This window comes from Dendrobates tinctorius, unplaced genomic scaffold (genome assembly GCF_039654945.1).
Source record: "Dendrobates tinctorius isolate UK_male_01 unplaced genomic scaffold, ASM3965494v1 ptg000162l, whole genome shotgun sequence".
Classification (NCBI taxonomy): Eukaryota; Metazoa; Chordata; class Amphibia; order Anura; family Dendrobatidae; genus Dendrobates; species Dendrobates tinctorius.
In genome coordinates this window covers 46,718,200-46,745,608 of record NW_027361829.1, presented here as the reverse complement: position 1 = coordinate 46,745,608, position 27,409 = coordinate 46,718,200, and the positions used below count along the sequence as shown (strand labels likewise).

General features: G+C 45.2%; 1 protein-coding gene across 6 annotated transcripts in view; it reads right to left on the bottom strand.

Annotated features, from left to right (window-relative positions):
- Positions 1–27,409, bottom strand: part of HERPUD2 (HERPUD family member 2) — a 100,066-nt gene that overhangs the window by 15,542 nt on the left and 57,115 nt on the right. For 5 of the 6 annotated variants that reach the window (XM_073550005.1, XM_073550002.1, XM_073550004.1 and 2 more), the window contains one exon: positions 7,200–7,311. The exons of the other annotated variant lie outside the window; for it this stretch is intronic. In XM_073550005.1, the coding sequence (XP_073406106.1) occupies positions 7,200–7,311 (112 nt within the window). The remainder of the gene's footprint in view (positions 1–7,199; positions 7,312–27,409) is intronic. 6 annotated transcript variants of the gene reach the window in all.

The following is a 27,409-nucleotide window of genomic DNA, read 5'->3' as shown; positions in this document are numbered from 1 at the left end:
TTATAAGTCTCTCCTAGGTACAAGTGCCTAAACATATGTATTCACAATATATGGTACAAAATTGCTGCATGTAACAAACGGTAAACATGAAACAATGAAGAAAAGGATTGTTTTACCTATATAAGTGAAGGTCCAAGTAAGTTTCAGCGTGCTAGTGCGGGATCTGATAGTGCTTCCCCCTCCACCCCAACACACGTTTCCTGAAATCTTCTTCAGGGAGATATTTGTTTCTTCAATTTTATTTTAGATATTTGTCAATAAATATTTATACTTTTTAAACAAACAATTGCGTAAGATGTATGATGTGGGTTATGTTATGTTTCCAGGTCATACTGGTTGATTTGTTCTTATTCATGAAACCACAATTCTTGGACCCCATTTTTCATTGATACCTCAGCAATTTTGTTGCTGAAGTAGTCAATGACTAGCCAAGCTCTGAAAAGTCGGTCAAAGTTGGGGGTTGTCTCGGGAAAGACACCGTGTATCATTGTTGTAATCCAAAAATGTGTGGATGACCTCAGAGTTTACGGGTCATAGCCACGCGGAACACCAAAGTGTTACATAAAAAATCAACCATCCAATATTGCTGAAGTTCTGGCTTCTTCACTAACGACATGTGAAGGATGAGGCACCAAAACATCATTTCTACTGCGTCTACAAGGGTCCAGTTAGAAAGTGATGAAGGACGATTTTGGGCCAAAAATTGCTGGGCGTAAAAAATTGTTTCGGCCAGCAAGAGGTTTACAAAATCCTCAGAGAAAGGCTAAAATAGTCTGAGGCCGGTTGTGTTAAGTTTGATTCCTTATTACACCACAAAAACTGAAATATTGTGGCTCAATTTTCGGAGGGGGTTGGGGAGAGAAGGAAAGGGAGTCCATACGGGGTCAGTAAAGGTGGGGGCTGGTTCATTTACTATCTTAGGGCATCTGCATGGCAGTTCCAAATCACTTGAAGAGGAGGAGGGGATGAAAGATAAAGGAAGGTGGCATTCTCTCCCTCACCAGCGTCAGAGGCAATAGAGGCATATGCCCACTCGGCTGAATACCAAGATTGGGACGAGTGGGACATTGTGTTTGCGTGTTTGGTGTAAACTTTTTTTTTATTTAGAAGAGAAAAAAAAAAAAAAAGAATCTAGAAAGAAAAAAATAAATTTATAAAAATTTGGTCAAATTAAAAACAAAAAAACAAACTTACTAAACGGACGTCAGTAATAAAATAAAAAAAAAAAAAAAAAAAAAAGTACTGAGCGCCCGCAACCATCTGACACTAACCCTAACTATAGTCACTAAAAAATACTGTAGGGGATGCTGATTACTGTCAACTCAATGTCCAAATCATTTTATTTTACATATTTTTCCACAAAAAAAAAAAAAACGCATCAGCCGAATGGTGTCCAGTGTACAGCTGTAGGGCACACACTGATATGATGCAAAAATGGAATTAGTCTTACCAGTAATTTAGTTTCTAGGAACCTTCCACGAGAGCAACATCGGAGGATGTCTTCCCGCCCTAATAGGGGACAGGAACACAAAGAGGTTAAATACCCCTTCCTATAACCACCAGTGTTTTTTCTGGACACACTAGCATGTATAGTTACCACCAAAGTGCAGGAATCATCCAATAAGAACATCAGATAGGGAGGGAAATATTAGTGCTGTCGTGGAAGGTTCCTAGAAACCGAATTACCAGTAAGACTAATTCTAGTTTCTCCTGTAACCTTCCACGACAGCAACATCAGCGTAATACCAACAGCTAATTTCTTTAGGGAGGGACCACGGCCTGCAGAACTCGTCTGCCAAATGTTAAATCCCTACTGAAACTTAGCCTGTAATGTCTGGTGAACATGTGGATAGATGACCAGGTGGCGGCTCTGCATATCTGCTCCGAAGATGCGCTCCCCTCTCTCAGCCTATGATGTAGCTACTGCACGAGTAGAGAGTGCTTTCAGTGAGACAGGTGGAGCCAGATTCCGTGATTGGTATGCCAGGCAGATAGCTTGCCTGATCCAGTTAGCAATGGTGTTCTTTACCGCCTTTTTGCCTTTATTTTGTCCCGTGAACTGGATGAATAGATTTTGGTCGATCAGTCAAACTTCAGTCTGTTGGAGCTAAAAGAGAACCATCCTGCGGACGTCGAGGGTAAGAAAGACTTCTTCCTTAGGTTTGGAAGGATTTGGGCAGAAGGAGGGTAGTACAATATCCTGATCTCTATGAAAGTTTGAGACTACTTTAGGCAAAAAGGAGAGCTCTAACTTCAGGATAATACTGTCAGGTGAGGTGATACTGTAGATAGGGTTCCTGTACTGACAGGGCCTGCAACTCTCCTATGCGCCTGGCTGTAGTGATCGCAACTAAAAAGATGGTTTTGAGGGTGAGGTTCTTTAGGGTCATGGATATAAGAGGTTCGAATGGATCTCGGGTTAGACCGTGAAGGACTGTATTCAGATCCCAGGGGGGAACCTGACTACGAAGCTTAGGACAAATCCTAGCTGCAGAAGTCAAAGTGTTTGATCCAGCAGTGGCCGGCTAAGTCTAGATCAAAGAAAGCACTAAGGGTTGATACTTGTACCTTCAGTGTGCTAGGTGTAAGCCCCATTTCTAGACCTTTTAGTAGAAAGTCTAAAATTTGAGCTATATTGGGATGAAAGGGATCAGGGGTGTTTGGGAAACACCAAGATGAAAATCTTTTCCAGATCATGGCGTAGATGGCATTGGTTATTGGCTTTCTACTTTTCTGGAGGGTTTGGATTACTTTGTCCGAGATCCCTTTGGCTCTCAAGATTCTGGCCTCCGTAGCCAGGCCGCCAGGTTCAATTTGCATAGGTCCGGGTATAGTAAGGGACCTTGGTGAAGGAGGTTGATCTTTTGAGGTAGAAGCCAGGGGCCTTCCTGAGCCATGTCTAGTAGAGCACTGAACCAGCTCTTCCCTGGCCATAGGGGAGTGATTAAGATTGTGGGGACTCGGTCTGTTCGGATCTTTTGTAATGTTGTCACCAGCATTGGTATGGGTGGGAATGCATATGCCAGATCGAAGTTGTCATGAACTGAAGTGATCTGACAGTTTTAAAAGCACAGAGTGAACTTTTTTCCCTTTTGGCATGTTGCCAAGGTGACTTGACTGTCCCCGGTGGTGGTTAGTGGTATCGCACCTTAGGTTTTCAGTTTAAAGTTCTCTGTAATTATGATTCAGGTGTGGGGCTCTATAAATGAGTCTCAGGGTGTGCAATCACGGCTGGTGATATTCATTCATTGATTCTGAGTTGGGGAGAGCCTGGTGGAAGGATGGAGCTGAGGAAGAGTCCTGCGCAGCTTAGCCAGGGGGGACGTGTGTCAGCTATGGTGTCTGGACGAAGGGCTGGCATGGCGTGGTGGGGTCGCAGTGATGGTGTCAGCAGGAAGTGTCTGCATGGACTGGTGGAGTGGCGACTATGGAGAGTGGCACTCACCATGTGGGACTTGGCTGCTGAGCTGGACTCAAGCATGCTTGCCTTCGTGGCAGAAGCTGAAATAATCTTTGGGACTCTGTTACTAAGCAGCAGCAACTGGTGGTGGACTCTGCTCCAAGGCTGCACTATGGTGATGGATCCGGGTGGAGGAGAAGATGCACGCAGGTGGAGGGCTCTGTTGCAGGAGCATAAGCACAGAGCATAAAGCTAAGTGGTGTTTCCCCTGTATTGTCTTCTTTCCTCATGTGTGTTATTAGTGCAGTGGTGGGATTAGTTTCTGCACCGGCCTACTCCCTAGTGAGGGTTTAGGTTCAGGGCGAGCAAGGGCTTTGAGGTACGCGTGCGGCGCCCGGTGCGGAACCGGCATAGGGAACGTTAGGAGTGCAGGGACACTGGCTCAGGGGAGCTCAGGAGGTCTCCACTCCCCTTTTCCCTATCGCAGGGCCCACCATTGTTAGTGTTACCCAGGTTCCCCTTTATTATTTAAATTCGCCTTACTGGAGGCGGGGTTTCCAGACTATTATATATACGTGTATTATTGAAATTCGCCAGTTGGAGGCGGTGTATCCAGCTGCACGTGTTTATTATTTAAATTCGCCCCACTGGAGGCGGTGTATCCAGGGTCACGTGTGTTATGGGTTCGCATTGCGGTAACATCCGCGTCCAGACACACGTTGACCGTGACAGAAGTTCCATGGTTGGGAGAAGTCATCTACTCCTTGCGCATCATCTGCCTGACAGAGGGAGAAGAATGTCTTCACTTTAGCATTTTGTCTGTTGGCAAATGGATACCAGAGGTAGGCCTCCCATCTTGAGGTCAGGGACGAGAAGACTGCTTGGTCCAGGCACCCACTCCCCTGGATGGTTGTCTTTCCTGCTGAGGAAGTCTGCCTGGATATTGTCTGATCCCTTCAGATGTACTGCCGAAATAGATAATAGGTGTTTTTCTGCCCAGGAAAAAATCCTTGCTACTATTTTTAGACCGGCATATTTTGTGCTTCCCTGGTGTCGGAGGTAGGCCACTGTGGTCATGTTGTCCGAATAGACGCGCACATGGTGATTTTGGATCAGTGCTGATGCGGCTTTTAATGCCTCCTCTACTGCTTTTAGCTCTCTCAGATTCAAGGACCTGGTGCTGATGTTTGGGAGCCACCGTTCCTGGAAGTAGAATCCCTCTACTACTGCACCCCAACCCCGCCGACTGGCATCTGAACGGAGTATTTTCAGGGGATGCTGGTCCCAGCTGATCCCCCTCTGAAGGTTTTGGTCGTCCAACATCCACCGCAGGGCCAATTTCACATGACTGGGAAGTGGGATCCTCTTGGCCAGTGGATTTTGAGGTCTTCTGGAGTACAGAAGCACGTGAGTTTGTAGGACATGTGTAAGGGCTTGAACCCAGGAGACCGCCTGGATACATGCAGTCAGGGACCCCAGGACGGACATTGACTCTCTTAAGGTTGGTGACATCTGGTCCCTGAATCTGGTGATCTTGTGGACAAGGTCGACCTGACAATCCCTGGGTAGGAAGGATGACCTCTTCTCAGAGTCCAAAAGAACTCCTAGAAACTTCTCCCTTGTGGAAGGATGAATATCCAATTTTTCCAGGTTTGGCATCCATCCCAGGGATTTCAGTATTTCCAGGGTCTTTGCCACGTCCATATTCAGACGAGGGATAGATTGTGCGATAAGAAAATTGTCCAGATATGGGATAATGCATACTCCTTGGCGTCTGATGAAGAAGCACTGCTTCCGCCATGATCTTGGTAAACACCCGCGGTGTCGATGATATGCCGAAGGGTAGGACATTGAATTGAAAATAGCTGACCCGATGACTGCGGGAAACAGCGAATCTGAGGAATTTCCTGTGCTCAGATCCGCCGTAGCCATTACCCAATTCCGTCCGGTGAGCGGGATTTCAGATCTGATTGATTCCATTTTGAATCGTCTGTATCGGACTGCTTCATTTAAGGGTTTCAGATTTGTGATGACCCTGCGTTTCCCCGAGTGTTTTGTTACCAGAAACAGATGAGAAAAATGGCCCCTTCCCATTTCCTGCTTTGGTACTTGGGAGATCACCTTTGTACGAAGCAGGTCTTGTAGGTCTTTTAGCAGGGAGTTTCGGAAATATGGTGATTATAGGGAGGTGACCCTCAGGCATTGAAGGGGAGGACTCTCGAATTCTATCCTCAGTCCATCTCGCATGGTACGGAGAACCCATTTGTTTGTAGCGATTGATTGCCATTGGGTGAGGAAGAGCGAGAGTTGGCCCCCGACCAGAGCGCCGTCATTGTTTGTATGGGGTTTGTTGTTGGTGTTGGACAAGGATGTTCTTGACCTTGCCTCCCTTGGGATAACTATCTCCCTGGTTTCCCTTTTCCCCTAAACTCTGAAAGGGTTGGTCACGGGGGGGGGGGTAGAAAAAACGTTTCTTAGGATTTTTTTTGCTCGGGAAGAGATTTCATTTTATCTGTAGCCTTGTCAAGGATATCATCTAGGATTGGACCAAATACATAGTGGCCGTGGAAGGGAATAGCGCATAGCTTGGGCTTGGCGGTAAAGTCATCCCCCCATAATTTCTGCCACAGTGCTCTCCTAGAGGAGTTGGAGAGGGTGACGGATCTTGCTGCCACCCGGATGGACTCAGCAGAGGTGTCGGCTAGGAACCCCGTTGCCTTCTGAAGGAGGGGAAGGGAGTCGAGTATTTCCTCTCTGGAGGTGCCCTGTGTAAGATGATCCTCCAGTGTGCGCAGCCATAAAAATAGGGATCTGGTGACGCACATTGAGGTTATATTGGTTTTAAGTAGATTGGTGGAGGTGTCCCAGGACTTCCTTAACAAGCTCTCAATTTTTTGATCCATAGGATCTTTGAGCTGGGATGAGTCCTCAAATGGAAGAGCTGTTTTTTTTAGCTAACCTGGAAACTTGTAAATCTACTTTCGGGATTTCTGATGGGACGCCAAGACCTTTTTCAGGGAGGCCCCACTTGTGAAGACTAAGATTCTGTACATTTTCGTGTACAGGAAACCCCTTTAGATCTTTGGGTTTCAGCCCCCCAAACACTGGTGGTTATAGGAAGGGGAGGGGTATTTAACCTCTGTGTTCCTGTCCCCTATTAGAGCGGGGAGACATCCTCCGATGTTGCTGTCATGGAAGGTGACTGGAGAAAAGGGAATTAAAAGCAATACAACATTAGTAGCTTAGAAATGCTTCTAATGGATCATCAGCAAATGTGAGTGGTCAAGCACATTACATAACTTTGGGATGAACACCCAATTTGGCCCAAACCAGTCCTACTTAACCAGTCCCTCCATACACATGCATAGTCCGTTCAGCCAAGTATGTATCCATTTTCAAGAGGAAAAGGGAGTAAACCACTGTCAAATCATTATGGCAACATCTTATTTAGCCAGAGAACAAAAAGATGGGATAGTAAAATTTAACAAGTCTGATTTGTTCCCTTTTTCTAACCTGAATATCCTCTGTTGGGAGGGGAAAGTTGGGAGTCCCACAAGCCCCTCAAATAAATTAGACAGCGGTCAGTCAAACATTAACCTGTACCTCAAAAAGAAGGTTTACGTTAAAATGCAATATTAGGCCACAATTCAACTCTATCTAAAAGGGGCAAATGTTATATAGGGGTGCAATCATTCAATGCTTATGTGTGTTGCTTTAAAAGCTATATTCTTTGCATTTGTTTTTACATATTTTTCATGGCTGTAAGCGCTAAAACCCCAAAAGCAGAGCAGCCACAAACCATCTCCAGAAGATCATTGTTATTTATCCGATCAGGATTGACATCTCCTGCATCATCTCTAGCCTGCAGTTGACCATCCTCTTGTCTGAATGGAAACCAGCCAGCTTGGTGCCTGTGAAAAAAAAGGTGAGCAAGCTTCACAATCTGAACGCAGAATATACAGTTAGGTCCATATATATTTGGACAGAGAACATTTTTCTAATTTTGGTTCTAGACATTACCACAATGAATTTTACACAAAACAATTCAGATGCAGTTGAAGTTCAGACTTTCAGCTTTCATTTGAGGGTGTCCACATTAAAATTGGATGAAGGGTTTAGGAGTTTCAGCTCCTTAACATGTGCCACCCTGTTTTTAAAGGGACCAAAAGTAATTGGACAGATTAAATAATTGTAAATAAAATGTTCATTTCTAGTACTTGGTTGAAAACCCATTGTTGGCAATGACTGCCAGAAGTCTTGAACTCATGGACATCACCAGACACTGTGTTTTCTCCTTTTTGATGCTCTGCCAGGCCTTCAGTGCGGTGGTTTTCAGTTGCTGTTTGTTTGTGGGCCTTTCTGTCTGAAGTTTAGTATTTAACAAGTGAAATGCATGCTCAATTTGGTTGAGATCAGGTAACTGACTTGGCCATTCAAGAATATTCCACTTCTTTGCTTTAATAAACTACTGGGTTGCTTTGGCTTTATGTTTTGGGTCATTGGACGTCGTTTCATACTACAGATGGACAATCAGTTTGGCTGCATTTGGCTGGATCTGAGCACACAGTATGGCTCTGAATGCCTCAGAATTCATTCGGCTGCTTCTGTCCTGTGTCACATCATCTATAAACACTAGTGACCCAGTGCCACTGGCAGCCATGCATGCCCAAGCCATCACACTGCCTCCGCCATATTTTACAGATGATGTGGTATTCTTTGGATCATGAGCTGTACCACACCTTTGCCATACTTTTCTCTTTCCATCATTCTGGTAGAGGTTGATCTTGGTTTCATCTGTCCAATGAATGTTCTTCCAGAACTGTGCTGGCTTTTTTAGATGTTTTTTTTTAGCAAAGTCCAGTCTAGCCTTTTTATTCTTGATACTTATGAGTGGCTTGCACCGTGCAGTGAACCCTCTGTATTTACTTTCATGCAGTCTTCACTTCATGGTAGATTTGGATATTGATACGCCTACCTCCTGGAGAGTGTTCTTCACTTGGTTGGCTGTTGTGAAGGGGTTTCTCTTCACCATAGAGATTATTCTGCGATCATCCACCACTATTGTCTTCCGTGGGCGCCCAGGTCTTTTTGCATTGATGAGTTCTCCAGTGCACTCTTTCTTAGGATGTACCAAACTGTAGATTTTGTCACTCCTAATGTTGTAGCAATTTCTCAGATGGGTTTTTTCTGCTTTTGCAGCATAAGGATGGCTTGTTTCACCTGCATGGACAGATCCTTTGACCGCATGTTTCCTTCACAGCAAAACCTTCCAAATGCAAGCACCACACCTCAAATCAACTCCAGGCCTTTTATCTGCTTAATAGAGAATGACATAACGAAAGGATTGCCCACACCTGTCCATGAAATAGCCTTGGAGTCAATTGTCCAATTACTTTTGGTCCCTTTAAAAACAGGGTGGCACATGTTAAGGAGCTGAAACTCCTAAACCCTTCATCCAATTTTAATGTGGATACCCTCAAATGAAAGCTGAAAGTCTGAACTTCAACTGCATCTGAATTGTTTTGTTTAAAATTCATTGTGGTAATGTCTAGAACTAAAATTAGGAAAATGTTGTCTCTGTCCAAATATATATGGACCTAACTGTAGTTTTAAAACAGAATACAACTACATAAGGCTATTTACAGCATTCCATGCCTGTACACACACTACATATAGATGGATATATCCCATGTGCACAAACACTAATGAAAACTGTCCAACCTGCAAACTTAAAGGACTTAAGGTTGAACAAGCTCTAAAATTATCACCAACTGCTTGGCATAGGACACATTAACATGCTGTTTTAACATGTTTAATGTGCAGTGTAAAATAGTACAGTATTTTAGTAATTCTGACAGATTTTCTTTAGATGCTGACATTCTGTCTAGACAGAACAATTAGTTGTAATTTAGGATGTTGCAAGTACTTTCTCACCTAACCCTTTATTATCATAGTCAAAAGGTTGCATTTCATTGTGAGTATCCCAATTTGTATGTAAATTTAACGTACACTATATGGACAACAGTACCAGGGTGCCGACAGATTACACCTAAGGGAGCTTTTAGGACATACTATAAGGTTTTGGAGTGCGTCTGAGAATTTTTGCCCATTCATCCACAAGAGCATTTGTGATGTCAGATACTGATATTGGAAGAGAGGGCCTGGCTCTCAATGTCCGTTCTAGTCCATCCCAAGGGGGAAAACAAATCAAGTTCTTCTACACCAAACTCACCAATCATGCCTTCATGGACCTTGCTGTGAACACATATGCTGGATCAGAAAAGGATCTTCTCCAATCTTTTCCCACAAAGTCGCAAACTTTGTACAAAATGTCTTGGTATGCTTTAGAATTAAGATTTCCCTTGACTAAAACGAAGGCGCCTAGCTCAATCCATGACAAACAACCTTATTGCGTTATATCACCTCCACCAAACTTTCCAGTTGACAATGAATTCAAGCAGGTAAATTTTTCTTTGCATTCATCAAATCAAGACTTGTCCAGCAGAGTGTCAGTTAAAGTGTGATGCGTTGCTCTACAGAATCGGTTTCCACTGCTCTAGAGTCTAATAGTGGCATGCTTCACACCATTTCAGCTGATACATGGCATTGTCCTTGGTAATATAAGATTCGTATGCAGTTACTCGGCCATGGACATCCATGACATGAAGCTCCTTGTGCACAGGTTTTGTGAGGATATCAACGCAAGCTAAGATTTGGAACTTAAAAATTATAGTCAGAGGATTGGTGACTGAAGAACTATGCACCACTTGAATAGACGACCCCACTAACTTTATGGCTGAAATACTTTGGTTCGTAATAGCTTCCATTTTTCAATATCACTCACAGCTGATTGTGGAATATTTAGGACATTTCACAAAAACTGACTTGTTACACCTTTCACATCCTATTACAATACCACACTCACATCCAGTGGGCACTTTAGAATGACCTATTCTTTCGCAAACGTCTGTAAAGGCAGACTGCATGGCACACAGCTGGATTTTCTACCTCTGTGGTAATGGGACGGAAGAAAAAACTGAACTGAATGATTACGGTAAATGTTGTAGCCCAATACTTATGTCCATACAGTGGATGTAAATTCTAATTTATATACAGCAGGAGAAATAAATATTGAACACCTCACCAGTTTTTTAAGTAAATGTTTCTAAAGGTGCTATTAACATGAAATTCTCACCAGATATTGGTAAACGCCCTTCCAATCCACACAGGCAAAGAAATCAGCCCATAGCTGTCCCTAAAATAAGTTATGAGAAATGACAGGGAAAAATATTGAACACATGAAGAAATAGAACTGCAAAAAGCCATGGAAAGTGATGCACCAGCTAAAGTCCATCAGTAATTAGAAAGTAATCCTGCCACTTAGTGAAAAATTATAGCAGATGGTTCAACTGCCTACAAAGAGGTGTCTCATTACCAATATGCCACACACAAGAAAAATCACATGATGGGTAAAACCAAAGAGTTGTCTCCAGACCTTCATATTCTTATTCTTGCAAAACATACAGATCCCATTGCTTATGGAAGAATTTCTAAATTACTGAAAGTTCCAGTGAGTACTGTTGGGGGCCATAATCCGGAAGTGAAAAGAGCATCATTTCACCATAAGCCAGGTGCTCCCCTTAAGATTTCTTGAGTAATGCAATCAACCTCCACGGCCTGCATGCACATTCACCACGCTGAACAAAAACCATGTTCAAGAGCATTTAAAGGGAACCTGTCACCCCCCCTCCAGGAGTTTTTAAGTAAAAGAGCCACCTTGTGCAGCACCAAGGCTGGGAATCTTGGGCATGAGAGCCGCAGATAACTACTGCGCATGCCCGAGATTCCCAGCCCCGCAGTGTGAATAAATCATAAGCGACTGCGGGGCGGGATGTGGCCGCGCGATATGAAGGCAGGGATGTGATCTGACAGCACGGGCAGCGCTGACTGCGTATGCCCAAGAAGATATAGTACAGCGCAGGCGCCGCATTTCAAAAGAAAACTGAGGAGACGGCGCCAATTCCGAAATGAGTGATAGATGCGAGGCGTCTGTCAGAGGGGGAAAGACCTGCCCCCCTGTCAAATTTCAGGTATTTTTGAACAATTTTATAAACGATTATTTTGGCGGTGGAAGGGAAGCTAAGTAACAGAGCCACCTTGCCAGAATGCAGCATTAGTGCTGCACAAGGTGGCTCTTTTACTTAAAAACGCCTGGAGGGGGTGACAGGTTCCCTTTAAAGTTTGCTCAACATCAGGCAAGCTTGTGAAATACTGGGATAATATAGTCAGGTTTGAGAAGACCAAATTGAACTCTTTGGATGCCATAATACACCATGTTTGAAGGCTAAAAGGCACTGCATTTCATCTCAAAAACACCACACCAAAAGTGAAGTTAGGAGGTGGTTATATCATGAAGTGGGAGTGTTTCTCACCATATAGCATTAGCAAGCTTCATATAATTGAAGGATGAATGGACAAATGTACTGAGACATTCTTGATAAAAATCTGCTGCCATCTACCAGGATGATGAAGGAATGAGGGTGGACATTTCAGAAAGACAGTGTTCCCAAGAGACAACCAAGAAAACTCAATTTGTTTCAGAAAAAGAAAATAAAGCTGCTAGAATGGCCTAGCCAATCACCTTACCTGAAACCAATAGAAAATGTATGGCAGTAACTAAAGCTCAGACTTCATAGAAGAAACATACATATCCTTCAGGATTTGAAGACTGTCTGTGTTGAAAAATGCTCGGCTGTGATTTTGTCCCAATGCATGCAACTAGTTTCTCCAAACAGCAGTCGTCTTGAAGCAGTTATCACCAATAAAGGTTTTTGTACAAAGTAATTAAATTTCCGTAAGTGTGTTCAATACTTTTTCCCTACATCATTTCTCATTATTACACAACTTAATTTATGGATATCTATTGATTTCTCTGCCCGTGTGGATTGGATAGTTTGTTACCTACATCTGATGAGAATTTCACGTCAATAGCACCTTTAGAAACTCGGGTATTAATTACAGGTAATATGTTTTTTCGTAACTCATGACTGCACCACAAGAAAGGGGATCCGCCCTTTAAGGACAAGAAACCTTCAAGATAAATAGGGCGGCTCCTCTCTCATCAGTTGTTTTACAGAGCATGAGAGGAACTGCCAGATTAGTGCACACACAAAAAATACATCCATATTTATATTAACTCTGACCTCCAACACCCAAAAGGAGTGTTTAATAAACTGAAGAGTCACCGAAAAAAGTAGTGATCAAATCAAATAGGGACGGAATATAAGGGTGCTGTCATGGGTTACGAAAACACGGGTATTACATACCTGGTAATGTGTTTTTTCATGAGACATGACGGCACTACGAGAGAGGGGATCCGCCCAGCGAGGACAGGAAACCTTCAAGATAAAAGGGGCGGCTCCTCTCTCCGCATCAGTTGTTTTACAGAGCACGAGAGGAACTCCGCAGGTTAGTGTACACATAAATAATACAACTTTAATACTGCTAAATTTCCGACACCAAGGGAGTGTATAATACTAATAATGCACCCAACTAATGATGTGATCAATAGGGCGGGAATATAAGGGTGCCGTCATGTCTCATGAAAAAACACATTACCAAGTATGTAATACCCGTGTTTTTCCATTCTACATGACGGCACTACGAGAGAGTTACAGAGATTTGTATTCTCTTTAGGGGGGGATCACGCTTGTAACACTCTTCTCCTGAATGTGAGATCAGAGGTAGCAGATAGGTCTAATCTGTAATGTCTGAAAAAGGTAGATGGAGAGGACCAAGTGGCCGCCTTACAGAATTGGTCGATGGAGGCGTCCGCTCTCTCCGCCCAGGACGTTGCCATGGCCCTCGTGGAATGGGCTTTTAGGCCCTCTGGAACAGCCCTGCCTGCACTACTATATGCTAGTATGATGGCCTCTCTCACCCATCTAGCTATAGTTTGCTTAGAGGCTTTAAGGCCCTTCCTTGCCCCCTGATATGAAACAAACAGGGCCCTCAGTTTCCTCCAGGGTTTTGTCATCTCTAAATATTGTAGGATACATCTCCTAACATCTAAGCAATGTAGCCTCTCCTCCTTCTTGTTACCGGGGTTAGGACAAAAGGATGGCAAGACTATTTCCTGAGCTCTGTGGAATTTCGACACTACCTTAGGGAGGTATGCTGGGTCTAATCTTAAGACAACTATCGTCCATAACCTGAGTGTATGGCGGGTCTGCTGACAGTGCGTGTAAGTCCCCTACCCTACGTGCCGATGTAAGTGCCACTAATAAGGCTGTTTTTAAAGTTAACACTTTATCTGATGTCACGTCTAGTGGTTCAAATGGACTTTCTGTTAGAGATGATAGGACTAAGTTTAGATCCCAGGGAGGAGGTTTAGGAGATGGGACAGAGTTAGCTCTAGTATAGGCCCGGATAAACCTGGCCACCCATCTATCATTTGCTAGGTCATAGTTGAATAATGCTGCCAGGGCTGAAACGTGTACTTTGAGGGTGCTGACAGCTAAGCCCAAGTCTAAACCCCTTTGCAGAAACTCTAGCACTGCCCTCATCGGTACTTCTCCCTCCCGTATTGGGCCTGAGGTGGACAAAAATTTTCTCCATATTCTCCCGTATATTTTTGTAGTCACTGGCTTTCTGCTACTGATTAGGGTGGAAATTAACCTTTGTGAAAACCCTTTTTTCCTCTAACAGTGACCTTTCAAATTCCAGGCTGTCAAATGCAACCTGGAGTTCGGAGGGTGATTGAAGGGACCCTGTGTTAGGAGGTCGTGGTCCTCTGGGAGTACCCATGGGTCCGTCACTGACATCACTCTTAGCCAGTAGAACCACGGCCTTTTTGGCCAAAAGGGAGCTATCATAATTACTCTGGCTCGGTCCTCCCTGATCTTCTTCAGGACTAATGGAATGAGGCATATCGGAGGGAAGGCGTACAGGAGACCTGATGTCCATTTTATCCTGAAGGCGTCTACCGCCAGTGGCATGTCTGCTGGACTTAGGTTCAAAAGTTCTGCTCTCTTTCTGTTGGTTTTTGAGGCGAAGAGATCTATTATGGGTTTCCCCCACATAAGCATAATCCTTTGAAAAATGGACTCTTTTAGGCACCATTCGCCTTGCTTCAACCGGTTCCTGCTCAGAAAGTCTGCCTTCAGGTTGTCCACACCTCGGATATGCAGGGCCGATAATGAGAGAAACTGACGTTCCGCTAGAGTCAGGATTCTTCCCGCTATTTTCATTAATGACCGAGAACGGGTGCCCCCTGATGGTTCACATATGCTACTGCTGTACGATTGTCTGATAGGACTTTCACGTGATGTCCTGTCAGGTGTGTCAGTAAACCTTCCAGCGCCCTTTCGATGGCTAGCAGCTCCCACTCGTTTGAGGATAGATCTTTTTCGTCCTGAGCCCAAGGATCTTGAAGCCATAGGGTGTCTAGATGGGCTCCCCAGCCCCAAGGGCTGGCATCTGTCGTGACTACTCTGGAGGCTGTATATGTCCAGGGTACTCCCCTTGGAGAGGACTCCATCTGTAACCACCACCTGAGTGACTGGAGTACAGGGTCCGGGATGGTGAGCTTTTGCTCTAACTGCCCCTGAAGCCTCAGATCGTTTTGTAACACACACCACTGAAGTTCCCTTGTGTGAAACTGAGCCCATTTTATTGCTGGTATGCAGGAAGTTAGGTATCCCAACACTGACATGGCTTTCCTCAGAGTCATTACTGGCTTTCTTAATGTTGTCCTGATTAGGTTTTTAATTTTTTCTTCTTTTTCCTCTGGGAGGCGACATTCCTGCACCACCGAGTCTATTGTTAGGCCCAAAAAATTCTGGATCATTGTTGGTTCCAGTTTGGATTTTTTGAGGTTCAGTTGCCAACCCAGAGTCTGAAGTGTCTCCATCACTATCTTGACTTGTTCCTGACAGTGAGAGAAATCTCTCCCCACTATCAGGAAGTCGTCCAGATATGGTATTACCAGAGTATCTTTTTCCCTGAGATGTGCCGAGACCTCCGCAATTAATTTCGTGAAGACCCGGGGGGCTATTGCTACCCCAAAGGGCAGAGCCCTGTATTGAAAGTGATGCCACTGAGATTTTATCTGGACTGCCACCCTGAGATATTTGCGGTCTTGCTGCCGGATCGGGACATGATAGTAAGCATCCTTGAGATCCAGGACCGCCATGTAACACCGAGGAAAGAGGAGTTTCACTGCAGATCTTATGGTTTCCATCTTGAATGATGGGACTATGAAATATCTGTTGAGGCCTTTCAGATTTATAATTGTCCTCCAGGAATTGTCTGGTTTCTTTATTAGAAATAGGGGGGAGTAAAAGCCTTCCTTTTTTTCTTTTTCCGGAACTTCTTCCAGTATGAGTTTCTGTATGAGTGACAATACCTCCTCTTCCAGACTCTCTTGTCTTTCTTGAGAAGATTGCACTGGAGTCTGAATGAATTTTTGTGGTGGCCAATGGTGGAACTTTAATTCCAGACCTGACCCTACTATCTGTCGGATTCCAGGTGCTGGATGAGATTCTCTCCCAGGCTGGGAGGAAGTGAGAGAGCCTTCCCCCCACCTGAGAAGGACCGTCACTGGGAGGGTTTTTTGGCTTCCCTGGAGGGCTTGCCGAAATAGAAGCCTCTCCCTCCTCTGTATCGCCTGTCAGAATTGTTTTTGTCTCGATCTCTGAATTGTTGCTTTCTGAATTTTCGACCCCTCTGAAAGGAGCGCCGAAACGCTTGAAATGGTTGTTTTGGAAAATTTTTCTTTGTATCACCCGCTTTTTCCAACACGTCATCCAATGCTGGTCCGAACAAGAAATTTCCCTCACATGGCAGAGAGCACAGTTTCATCTTTGCCTGAGTGTCCCCCGGCCAGCATTTTAGCCATACTGCACGCCGTCCTACATTGGTTAAGGCTGCTGACTTTGCTGCTAGTCTGGCCGAGTCTGCAGAAGCATCTGCGAGAAAGTCTGCCGCCGCTCTAATAGCCGGTAATGCTTCCAGAATTGACTCTCTGGGAACTCCATGTTCTAGTTGATCCTCCAAGTTGTCTACCCATATCTTTAGAGACCTAGCCACACACGTAGCTGAGATAGCCGGTCTTCGTGCCCCAGCCGAGGTTTCCCAGGCTGTCTTAAGGCAATTGTCCGTCTTCCGGTCCAGCGGTTCTTTCAGAAACCCCAGATCCTCAAAGGGTAGGGAGGTTTTCCTGGCGACTTTTGATATCGCTACATCGATTTTGGGAGCCCTATCCCAGGATGAGGATGCCTCTTCCTCAAAGGGATACCTCCTCTTCAGAGAATTAGATATCTGGGACTTTTTCTCTGGTTTTTCCCATTCGCGTTTTATGAGCCCTTCTAGTTGCTCATTAATAGGGAAGGTCTTACGCTTTTTCTTTTGTAGTCCACTGAACATGAGTTCTTGGGCTGTCTTTTTTGCTCGCTCCTCTACCAGCCCCATGGTAGATCTGATTGCTTTAATAAGTTCATCCGTATATTCTACTGGGAACGTATCTTCCCCATCTGAGCTACTATCTGAATAGTGCGTTTTATTTGAGTCCTCCTCTGACCCTGTATAGTCTTCTTGAGAGACCCCTGAGGGGCTGGATCTATCCCTAGTTTTCCTATCTGCATCCGCAGATTGTAATGCACTTACTGACTTACAAACCTCTGTTTGAATTAGGGACCTCAGACTATCCGAGAATGAGGGAGTCTCCTCCGCTATTGTTTTGTTAATACACTCCTGGCATAACTTTTTATTCCAGGCTGTTCCTACGGGACTTTTGCATAAAGCACATTCTTTATTCTTAGATTTTCCCCTACTTTTCTTAGGGACTTCCTATACTCCACCCTGCCAATGTATGTAAGAGAGGGAGGAGAGGGAAGAGAGGAGACAAGAGAAAGAGAACAGACATTAGAGTACTGGACTTTCTCGTAGTTCACTCACCACTCGGACGCTTTCACAAAACGGGTAACGGATCTGGAGGCTGACTGGTCTTCTCACTGTCTCCTAAGGAGACTAGGGACCCCTCCTTCTTGCGTTGACGATCCGCCCGTGCGCTGCCCGAGCGGCTTCCACTGCTGCTGCGGCGTGTCTGGCTCTTTTCGTGTGAGCGTGACCGCCTTTCCTTTGCTTCCTGGCGTGGTTGTATATGCTCTGGCGAGGGACTCTCCATCCTGCCGTATATGTCTGCTGCTATCCTGTGCCGAGAGCAGTCACACCCGACCATGTAATGGTGTAGTGACGCCAGCCACTACCGGTTTAAATAGCAGCCCCCAGCTTCAAGCTGCTTAGCAGGAGCCACCTAATGAGAGCAGTCACCTTCAGCCTAAGAGGGAAGGTTATTCCTCTTTTTTTTTTTTTTTTTTTTTTTTTTAAATTGGACCGCCTGGTCCCCGTACCCCGCTTGCGCCCTCTGTGCGCGCGCGCCACTACCTGTGTCCGCGCGCCCCCTAGTGACTGCGCACACCCTCCTGTGTCTCTGCTGTGCGCGCCACCTCTACTTCCGGGTCGCCGCTTACCACTTCCGGTTTAGCGTCGGCTTCCTCCCAGCAAGGCCCCGCCATGCGCGCTACCAATGCGCGCGTCCTTGCCGCCCTGGTGTGCTCAGCGGCGCGAACCCGGGTTTTCCGGTGAGCGCCTGGGCCCCATACCGGTCACCTGTGCTCTCCCTCTTACCTGAGGAGAAGGGATGGACGATCCACTATACCACCAACGTATACACCAGGTAAACCTTCCAGAGCCGAATTCTGCGGGGACTGGCGTCTGGTCTCAACAGGGCGGGTACACCAATGTGGCACCCCCGAGGAGCAATATCTTCGACCAGGCACCGATGTGTCACATGGGCTGCATGGCCACTGTACGTCGACAGGGAGGGAACACGGAAAGTGGCCTCCGTGGACGTCTTACGGGGTACATTTACATCTTGGAGGGTACACCGCCTGTGGTCTCCAAGGTATCCAGCTTCACCCGGGCATCTGCCCCATGGGCTGTGGCCATGCACTCGCTTAGGGGGGACATAGGAATATATGACCCCCGAGGCGACTACCGGCACCTGGTATCAGGTGTAGCAGACCGGTGCCTGCTATTTGATCACCCGACCCAGGCCCAGGCATCCTCTTCTTTCTTCCAATCATCAAGAAGTTTTCATCTTGAGGGTTTCCCCATCGAGGACAGGAAACCAACTGATGCGGAGAGAGCAGCCGCCCCTATTATCTTGAAGGTTTCCTGTCCTCGCTGGGCGGATCCCCTCTCTCGTAGTGCCGTCATGTAGAATGGAAAAAAACACATTACCAGTAAGTAACCCCAGTGGTTTTAGTCACCCATGATGGCACCATGAGATAATTTCAGAGACTTATTTTCCTAGGGAGAGACCACCGCTTGTAGAACCCTTCTCCTGAATGTGAGGTCAGAGGAGGCAGACAGGTCCAGCCTATAGTGTTTGAAGAAGGTGGACAGAGAGGACCATGTGGCCGCCTTACAAATCTGGGTCGATGGAGGCATCTGCTCTTTCCATCCAGGATGTAGCCATGGCTTTTGTGGAATGGGCCTTTAGACCTTCAGGATTGGCCCTCCCTGCACTGACATAAGCTAGCTTGATGGCCTCTCTAATCCACCTTGCTATAGCCTGCTTAGATATTCTAAGGCCCTTCTTCGACCCCTGAAAAGACACAAACAGGGCCCTCTGCTTTTTCCAGGGCTCTGTCACTTCTAGATAACGCAGAAGGCACCTCCTAATATCTAGGGCAGGGGTCCCCAACCTGTGGCTCTGGAGCAACATGTGGCTCTTGGGCTCATGATATGTGGCTCGAGACTGCCAGCCACCTTGGTGCATTACCATCAGGTCTAGCAAACAACTATGAAGAGCAGTTTTTCAGATGGTGAATTTTGTGATTAGCCCAGTACAGAAGAGCAGATCTGAATGTGCATATTCTGGACTTGGGGGTTTGGAAATAATTATGGTAAGGTGGAGACCGAATGATGTGAAGTGTCAAGAGGAGATGCTTAACCCCTTCCTGACATCAGACGTACTATCCCGTCCATGGGACCCGGGCCCCTATGCCCATGGACGGGATAGTATGTCTACCGCGATCAGCGCCGCTGATCGCGGCCGGGTGTCAGCTGATTATCACAGCTGACACCCGGCACAATGTGTCAGGGGCGGTCACGGACCGCCCCCGACACGTTAACCCCTTGCACACTGCGATCAAACATGATCGCGGTGTACCGGGGGTTAAAGGGAAGCATCGGCAGGGAGGGGGCTCCCTCCGTGCTTCCCTGAGCCCCCCACAGCAGCGCAATGTGCAGCGGTGCTGCAGGGGGCTCCTTTCCTGCAGGCCCCCGAATCCAAGATGGCGACGGGGGCCTTCGGGGGCCTGCAGGAAGCTGGCTTCCTCAGTGCCTGCAAAGCGCAGGCATGAGGAAGCCTTCGGCACTGCCTGTGACAGATCGCTGATCTGTCACAGTGATCTGTGATGTGACAGATCAGCGATCTGTCACAGGACAGTGATGTCCCACCTGGGACTATTTAATAAAGTTAAAAAAAAAAAATAAAAAAAAGTGTTAAAATAATTTAAAAAAAAAAATCGCCAAATAAATTAGAAAAAAAAACAAAACTATATTCCCCCAAATAAATCCATTTTTTGGAAATAATAAAAAAAAAAAAAAAAAAAAAAAACAATAAAAGTACACATATTAGGTATCGCCATGTCCGTAACAACCCGCCCTATAAAACTGTCCCATTAGTTAACCCCTTTAGCGAACCCCTTAAAAAATAAAAATAAAAAACGAAGCAAAAAATAATGATTTATTATCATACCGCCAAACAAAAAGTGTAATAACGCACGATCAAAAAGACGCATATAAATATCCATGGTACCGCTGAAAACGTCATCTTGTCCCGCAAAAAACGAGCCGCCACACAGCATCATCAGCGAAAAAATAAAAAAGTTATAGCTCGCAGAATAAAGCGATGCAAAAATAATTATTTTTATATAAAAGTTTTCATTGCATAAAACCGACAAAACATAAAAAAACGACCTAAATGAGGTATCGCTGTAACTGTACTGACCCGAACAATAAAACCGCTTTATCAATTTTACCGCACGCGGAACGGTGTAAACGCACTCCCCCAAAAGAAATTCATGAAACGCTGGTTTTTGTTCATTCTGCGTCCCAAAAATCGGAATAAAAAGCGATCAAAAAATGTCACGTGCCCGAAAATGGTACCAATAAAAACGTCAACTCGTCCCGCAAAAAATAAGACCTCACATGAATCGGTGGGTCAAGATATGGAAAAATTATAGCTCTCAATATGTGGTGATGCAAAAACTATTTTTACAATAAAAAGCGTCTTTTAGCGTGCGACAGCTGCCAAACATAAAAACCGCCATAAATAGTAAATCAAACCCCCCGTTATGACCCCCTTAGTTAGGGAAAAATAATAAAATTAAAAAAATGTATTTATTTCCATTTTTCCATTAGGGCTAGGGCTAGGGCTAGGGTTAGGGCTAGGGCTGAGATTAGGGTTAGGGGTGTGTTGGGGTTCGGGTTGGAGTTAGAATTGGGGGTTTCCACTGTTTGGGCACATCAGGGGCTCTCCAAATGCAACATGGCGTCTGATCTCAGTTCCAGCCAATTCTGAGTTGAAAAAGTCAAATGGTGCTCCTTCCCTTCCAAGCTCTGCCATGCGCCCAAACAGTGTTTTACCCCCACATGTAGGGTATCAGCCTACTCAGGACAAATTGCAAAACAATTTTTGGGGTCCAATTTCTCCTGTTACCCTTAGGAAAATAAAAAATTGGGGGCAAAAATATCATTTTTGTGGAAAAAAATGATTTTTTTATTTTCACGTCCGAGCGTTATAAACTTCTGTGAAGCACTTGGGGGTTCAAAGTGCTCACCACACATCTAGATAAGTTCTGTGGGGGGTCTAGTGTCCAAAATGGGGTCACTTGTGGGGAGTTTCAATAGTTTAGGTACATCAGGGGCTCTCTAAACGCACATGACACCCGCAGACCATTCCATCAAAGTCTGCATTCCAAAACGTCACTGCTTCCCTTCCGAGCCCCGACGTGTGTCCATACAGTAGTTTTCTCCCACATATGGGGTGTCAGCGTACTCATGACAAATTGGACAACAACTTTTGGGGTCCAATTTCTCCTGTTACCCTTGGGAAAATGAAAAAATTGGGGACTAATTGATCATGTTTGTGGAAAAAATACGATTTTTTTATTTTCATGCCCGGGAATTATAAACTTCTGTGAAGCCCTTGGGGGTTCAAAGTGCTCACCACACATCTAGATAAGTTCCTTAGGGGGTCTCGTTTCCAAAATGGGGTCATTTGTGGGGGTTTTCCACTGTTTAGGTACATTAGGGGCTCTCCAAAGGCAACATGACACCCGCAGACCATTCCATCAAAGTCTGCATTCCAAAACGTCACTACTTCCCTTCCGAGCCCTGACGCGTGTCCATACAGTAGTTTTCTCCCACATATGGGGTATCAGCATACTCAGGACAAATTGGACAACAACTTTTGGGGTCCAATTTCTCCGGTTACCCTTGGGAAAATAAAAAAATGGTGACTAAAAGATCATGTTTGTGGAAAAAATACGAATTTTTTATTTTCACGCCAGGGCGTTATAAACTTCTGTGAAGCACTGGGGGGTTCAAAGTGCTCACCACAAATCTAGATAAGTTCCTTGGGGGGTCTAGTTTCCAAAATGGTGTCATTTGTGGGGGGTTTCCACTGTTTAGGTACATCAGGGGTTTTCCAATCGCAACATGGTGTCCGATCTCAATTCCAGCCAAAAACGTCAAATGGCACTGCTTCCCTTCCGAGCTCTGCCATGCGCCCAAATAGTGGTTTACCCCCACATGTGGGGTATCAGCGTACTCAGGACAAATTGCACAATAACTTTTAGGGTGCTGTTACCCTTGGAAAAATAACAATTGAGGGTGAAAAGATCATTTTTGTGGAAAAATTATGATTTTTTAATTGTACGGCTTTATGTTATAAACTTCTGTGAAGCCCTTGGGGGTTCAAAGTTCTTACCATACATCTAGACAAGTACCTTAGGGGGTCTAGTTTCCAAAATAGTGTCATTTGTGGGGGGTTTCCACTGTTTTGGTACATCAGGGGTTTTCCAATCGCGACATGGTGTCTGATCTCAATTCCAGCCAAAAACGTCAAATGGCGCTGCTTCCCTTCCGAGCTCTGCCATGCGCCCAAATAGTGGTTTACCCCCACATGTGGGGTATCAGCGTACTCAGGACAAATTGCACAATAACTTTTAGGGTCCTGTTACCCTTGGGAAAATAAAAATTGAGGGTGAAAAGATCATTTTTGTGGAAAAAATATGATTTTTTAATTGTACCGCTGTACGTTACAAACTTCTGTAAAGCCCTTGTGGGTTCAAAGTTCTCACCACATATCTAGATAAGTTCCTTGGGGGTCTAGTTTCCAAAATGGGGTCACTTGTAGGGGGTTTCCACTGTTTAGGTACATCAGGGACTCTCCAAATGTGGCATGGCGTCGATCTGAATTCCAGCCAATTTTGCATTGAAAAAGTCAAACGGCGCTCCTTCCATTCTGAGCTCTGCCATGCGCCGAAACAGTCGTTCCCCCCCACAAATCAGGTATCAGCGTACTCAGGACAAATTGCACAATAACTTTTGCAGTTCAATTTCTCCTGTTACCCTGGGTAAAATAAAAAGAATTGAACCTGAAGTATTTTTTTTGTGAAAAAAAGTTAGATGTTCATTTTTTTTTAAATATTCAAAAAAATTCCTGTGACGCACCTAAAGGGTTAATAAACTTCTTGAATGTGGTGTTTAGCACCATAAGGGGTGCAGTTTTTAGAATGGTGTCACTTTTGGGTATATTCTATCATATAGACCCCTGAAAGTGGCTTCAAATGTGATGTGGTCCTAAAGATAAAATGGTGTTGTAAAAATGAGAAATCGCTGGTCAACTTTTAACCCTTATAACTTCCTAACAAAAAAAAATTTTGGTTCCAAAATTGTGCTGATGTAAAGTAAACATGTGGGAAATGTTAGTTATCAAGTTTTTTGTGTGCCGTATCTCTGTGATTTAAGGGCATAAAAATTCAAAGTTGGAAAATTGCAAAATTTTCAAAATTTTTGCCAAATTTCCATTTTTCTCACAAATAAACGCAAGTTATTTGAGTGAAATTTTACCACTAACATGAAGTACAATATGTCACAAGAAAACAATGTCAGAATCACCGGGATCCATGGAAGCATTCCAGAGTTATGACCTCATAAAGGTACAGTGGTCAGAATTGTAAAAATTGTCATGAACGTGCAAACCAACCTTGGGGGTGAAGGGGTTAAAGCTGGATGCGATAGTATGTTGGGGGTGGTTGATGCAAGAATACTGAGTGGGGGTAATGTGGGAACCTCTGACTCTTGGTACACAGCCTTTGGGTAATTTCAGTGAAAAAACTTTGGCTGTTATACCAGCAATGGGAGCAATGTGTCTGGCTACTGTGAGGTGGGCAGGAGCTGGATGTGGCTAGTGACTCTCTCTTGGACCTAAATGTGGCTCGCGACCCTCTCTCAAAGTTTTATGTGGCTCTCAAGGCAGGAATGTTGGGGATCACTGATCTATTGTATGCAGCCTTTCCTCTTTCTGGTTGCTAGGGTTAGGACAGAAGGATGGTAACACTATTTCCTGAGCCCTATGAAATTTTGTAACCACCTTGGGGAGGTAAGCCAGGTCTAACCTCAGGATTATCCTATCCTCCATGATCTGCACGTAAGGGGGATCTGCTGACAAATCCTGCAAACCGCCTATCCTACGGGCTGGTGTAAGTGCTACCAGTAGGGCTGTTTTCAACGAGATTACCATTACAGAGTGTAATGGTTCGAAGGGGTTTTCTGTTAACACAGACCACACCAAATGGGCCAGGGGACAGAACAGAGCTGGATCTACCAAAGGCCCTAATGAACCTGGCCACCCAACTATTACTTGCCAGATCACAATTGTATAAGGTCCCCCAGGGCTGAAACCTGTACCCTAAGGGTACTAACAGACAGGCCAAGCTCCATGCCCCTTCTGAAGGAAAACCAGTATAGATGATAACGGGACTTCCCCTTCCTGTACTACCCCGAAAAAGATAGGAATTTTTTTTCCAGGTCCTCCCATGGATTCTGGTAGTCACTGGTTTCCTGCCACTAAGCAGGGTGGAGATTAACTTAGAGAATCCTTTTTGCTCTTAAAGTTACCTCTCAAATTCCAGCCTGTTAAATGCATCCAAGACATTTGAGGATGGAAAAAAGGCCCCCGAGATAGGAGAACTCAGTCTTACGGAAAGACCAATGGATTCAATACAGACATTGCCATCAGCCAGTAACACCAAGGACTCTTCGGCCAAATCTGAGCTATCAGGACAACTGTGGCTCTGTCTTCCCTGATCTTCCGTAAGACTGACGAGATAACGCATACCAGTGGAAAGGCATAGAGTAGTCCTGATGTCCCTTTTATCATGAAAGCATCTACCATGTAAGGTCTGTCCGCTGGATTCAAAGAACAGAATTTCCGGATTTTCCTGTTGTCTCTTGAGGCAAAAAGGTCAATCTGGGGTTGACCCCACAAACTGAGCGAACACCGACTTCTTCAGGGACCATTCTCCCTGTCTTAGCCGACTGTGGCTTAGGAAGTCTGCTCTTACGTTTTCTGTTCCTCTGATATGCAGGGCCGATAATGAGAGGAGATGTCTTTCTGCTAGTTGAAATATCTGTTCTGCCACTGCCATTAGTGGAAGGGAATGAGTACCCCCTTGGTGGTTTATATAAGCTACTGTAGTCCGATTGTCAGACAACACCCTCACATGGTGGCTGCAGATGAGGTAACAGCCCTTTTAATACCCTTTCTACAGCCAGGAGCTCTCAGTTGTTTGACAAGAGCATCCCCTCCTCATGCGACCAGGCCCTCTGCAGCCAAAAGGCGTTAAGGTGGGCTCCAGACCCCCAGGGACTAGCATTTGTTGTAACTACTCTGTATACCACAATCATCCAAGGTACTGCCCTGGGTGCCGAATCAATCCTTAACCACCAATGTGAGAGACCGGATCACTGTCTCTGGAAGGATTAACTTTTCTTCCAAGCGCCCCTGCAAAGCTAGTTCGTTTTCCAGAATGCACCACTGAAGATTTCGTGTGGACCTGGGCCCATTTGACTGCTGGTACACAGGCGGATAGAGACCCCAACAGCGACTTTGCCCTTCTGAGAGATATTCTTGGATTAGCCACCAATGAGATCAGACTCTAGATATTCCTTTTTCCTCCGGGAGGAGACATTCCTGTCTCAACAAGTCTATCACCAAGCCTAAAAATGCCTGTGCGTGACTGGCTCTAACCTGGATTTTTTTAGGTTCAGATGCCACCCCAGAGTCTCTAAAGTGTCTTTGACCATCCTTACTCATTCCTGACACTGGAGAAAAGAATTCCCTACAATCAGAAAGTTTTCCAGATATGGTATTACTAAGATGTCCTTCACCCGGAGATGAGCCCTTACTTCCGAAATCAGTTTCGTAAATATCTAGGGGCCTATTGCTAGTTCAAAGGGAAGAGCCCTGTACTGGAAGTGCCTTATTTGTGATTTTATTTGTACCACCACTCTGAGGAACCTTCGATCTTGCGTTCGGATAAGAACATGATAATAGGCATCCTTGAGGTCAAGGACCACCATGCAACAGTATGGGAAGTGAATCTTCACTGTCATCCTCACTGACTCCATCTTGAATAAAGAAACTATCAAGAATTTGTTTATAGCCTTTAGGTTTATAATGGTCCTCCATGAAGCATCTAGCTTTTTATTTTTTGTCATCAGAAATAGGGAGGAATAGAACCCCTTTTTCTTTCCCCTACAGGAATTTCTTCCAGTGCATGTTTTTCATTGAGAGACAGGATCTCGTTTTCCAGGACAAGTTGTGTGTGTTGAGAAAGTTGTACAGGGGTCTCTGAATATCTCTGGGTTGATGGAGTGTGGAACTTTAAACTTTAGGCCTGATTCTACAATCTGGAGGATCCAGGCACTGAAATAAATTCTTTCCCAGGCCTGGAGGAAGAGAGAGAGCCTCCCTCCCACCTGGGAAAAAGAAAAAAAGTCATTGAGGGGCTTTTTGGTCTCTCAGGAAGGTTTTCCAAAGTAGAAACCTCTCCCCCCCCCCCCCCTCTGGGCCACTTGTCCGGCTTGTCCTGGTCTCTGTACGGCTTCCTATTGGAACTATGACCCTTCCGTAAGGACCGCCGAAAGGATGCTATAGGAAACCCTTTCTTCTTAACCCCTTGTAACCCCTGCTTTCTCTAGGAGCTCGACGACGACTGGCCCTAACAAGAATTTTTCTTCGCAGGGGAGAGAACAAAGTTTGACTTTGGCCTGCATGTCCCCTGGCCAACATTTTAGCCAAACTGACCTGCAACCTGCATTGGCTAGCACAACCGATCTGGCAGCTAATTTTGCCAAGTCTGCTGAGGCATCTGCCAGGAATGCTTCTGCTGTCCCGATGTTGGGGATAGAAGCTAGGATGGTTTCTCTCGGGACTCGCTGTTCCAGTTTGTCCTCAAGGTTGTCCAGCCAGACCTTCAAAGATCTGCCCGTGCATGTGGCTGCAATGGCTGGTCTCAAGGCTCCAGCAGAGGTTTCCCAGGCTGCTTTAAGGAAACTGTCCATCTTCCTGTCAAGTGGCTCTTATAACGATCCCAGGTCCTCAAACAGGAGGGAAAACCACTTTGAAACTATGGACATTGCCACATCTAATTTCGGGGTTTTATCCCGGGAGGAGGATGCCTCCTCTTCAAATGGATATTTCCTTTAAAGGGAAACGAGATCTTGTCCCTTTCTGTCCGGGCTTTTCCATTCCCTCTTTATGAGACCCTGCAACTGCTCATTCACAGGAAAGGTTCTGCGTTTTTTCCCCAGACCCCCGAACATAAAGGTCCTGAGCTGATCTTTTAGTTTTTTCGTCCACTAGCC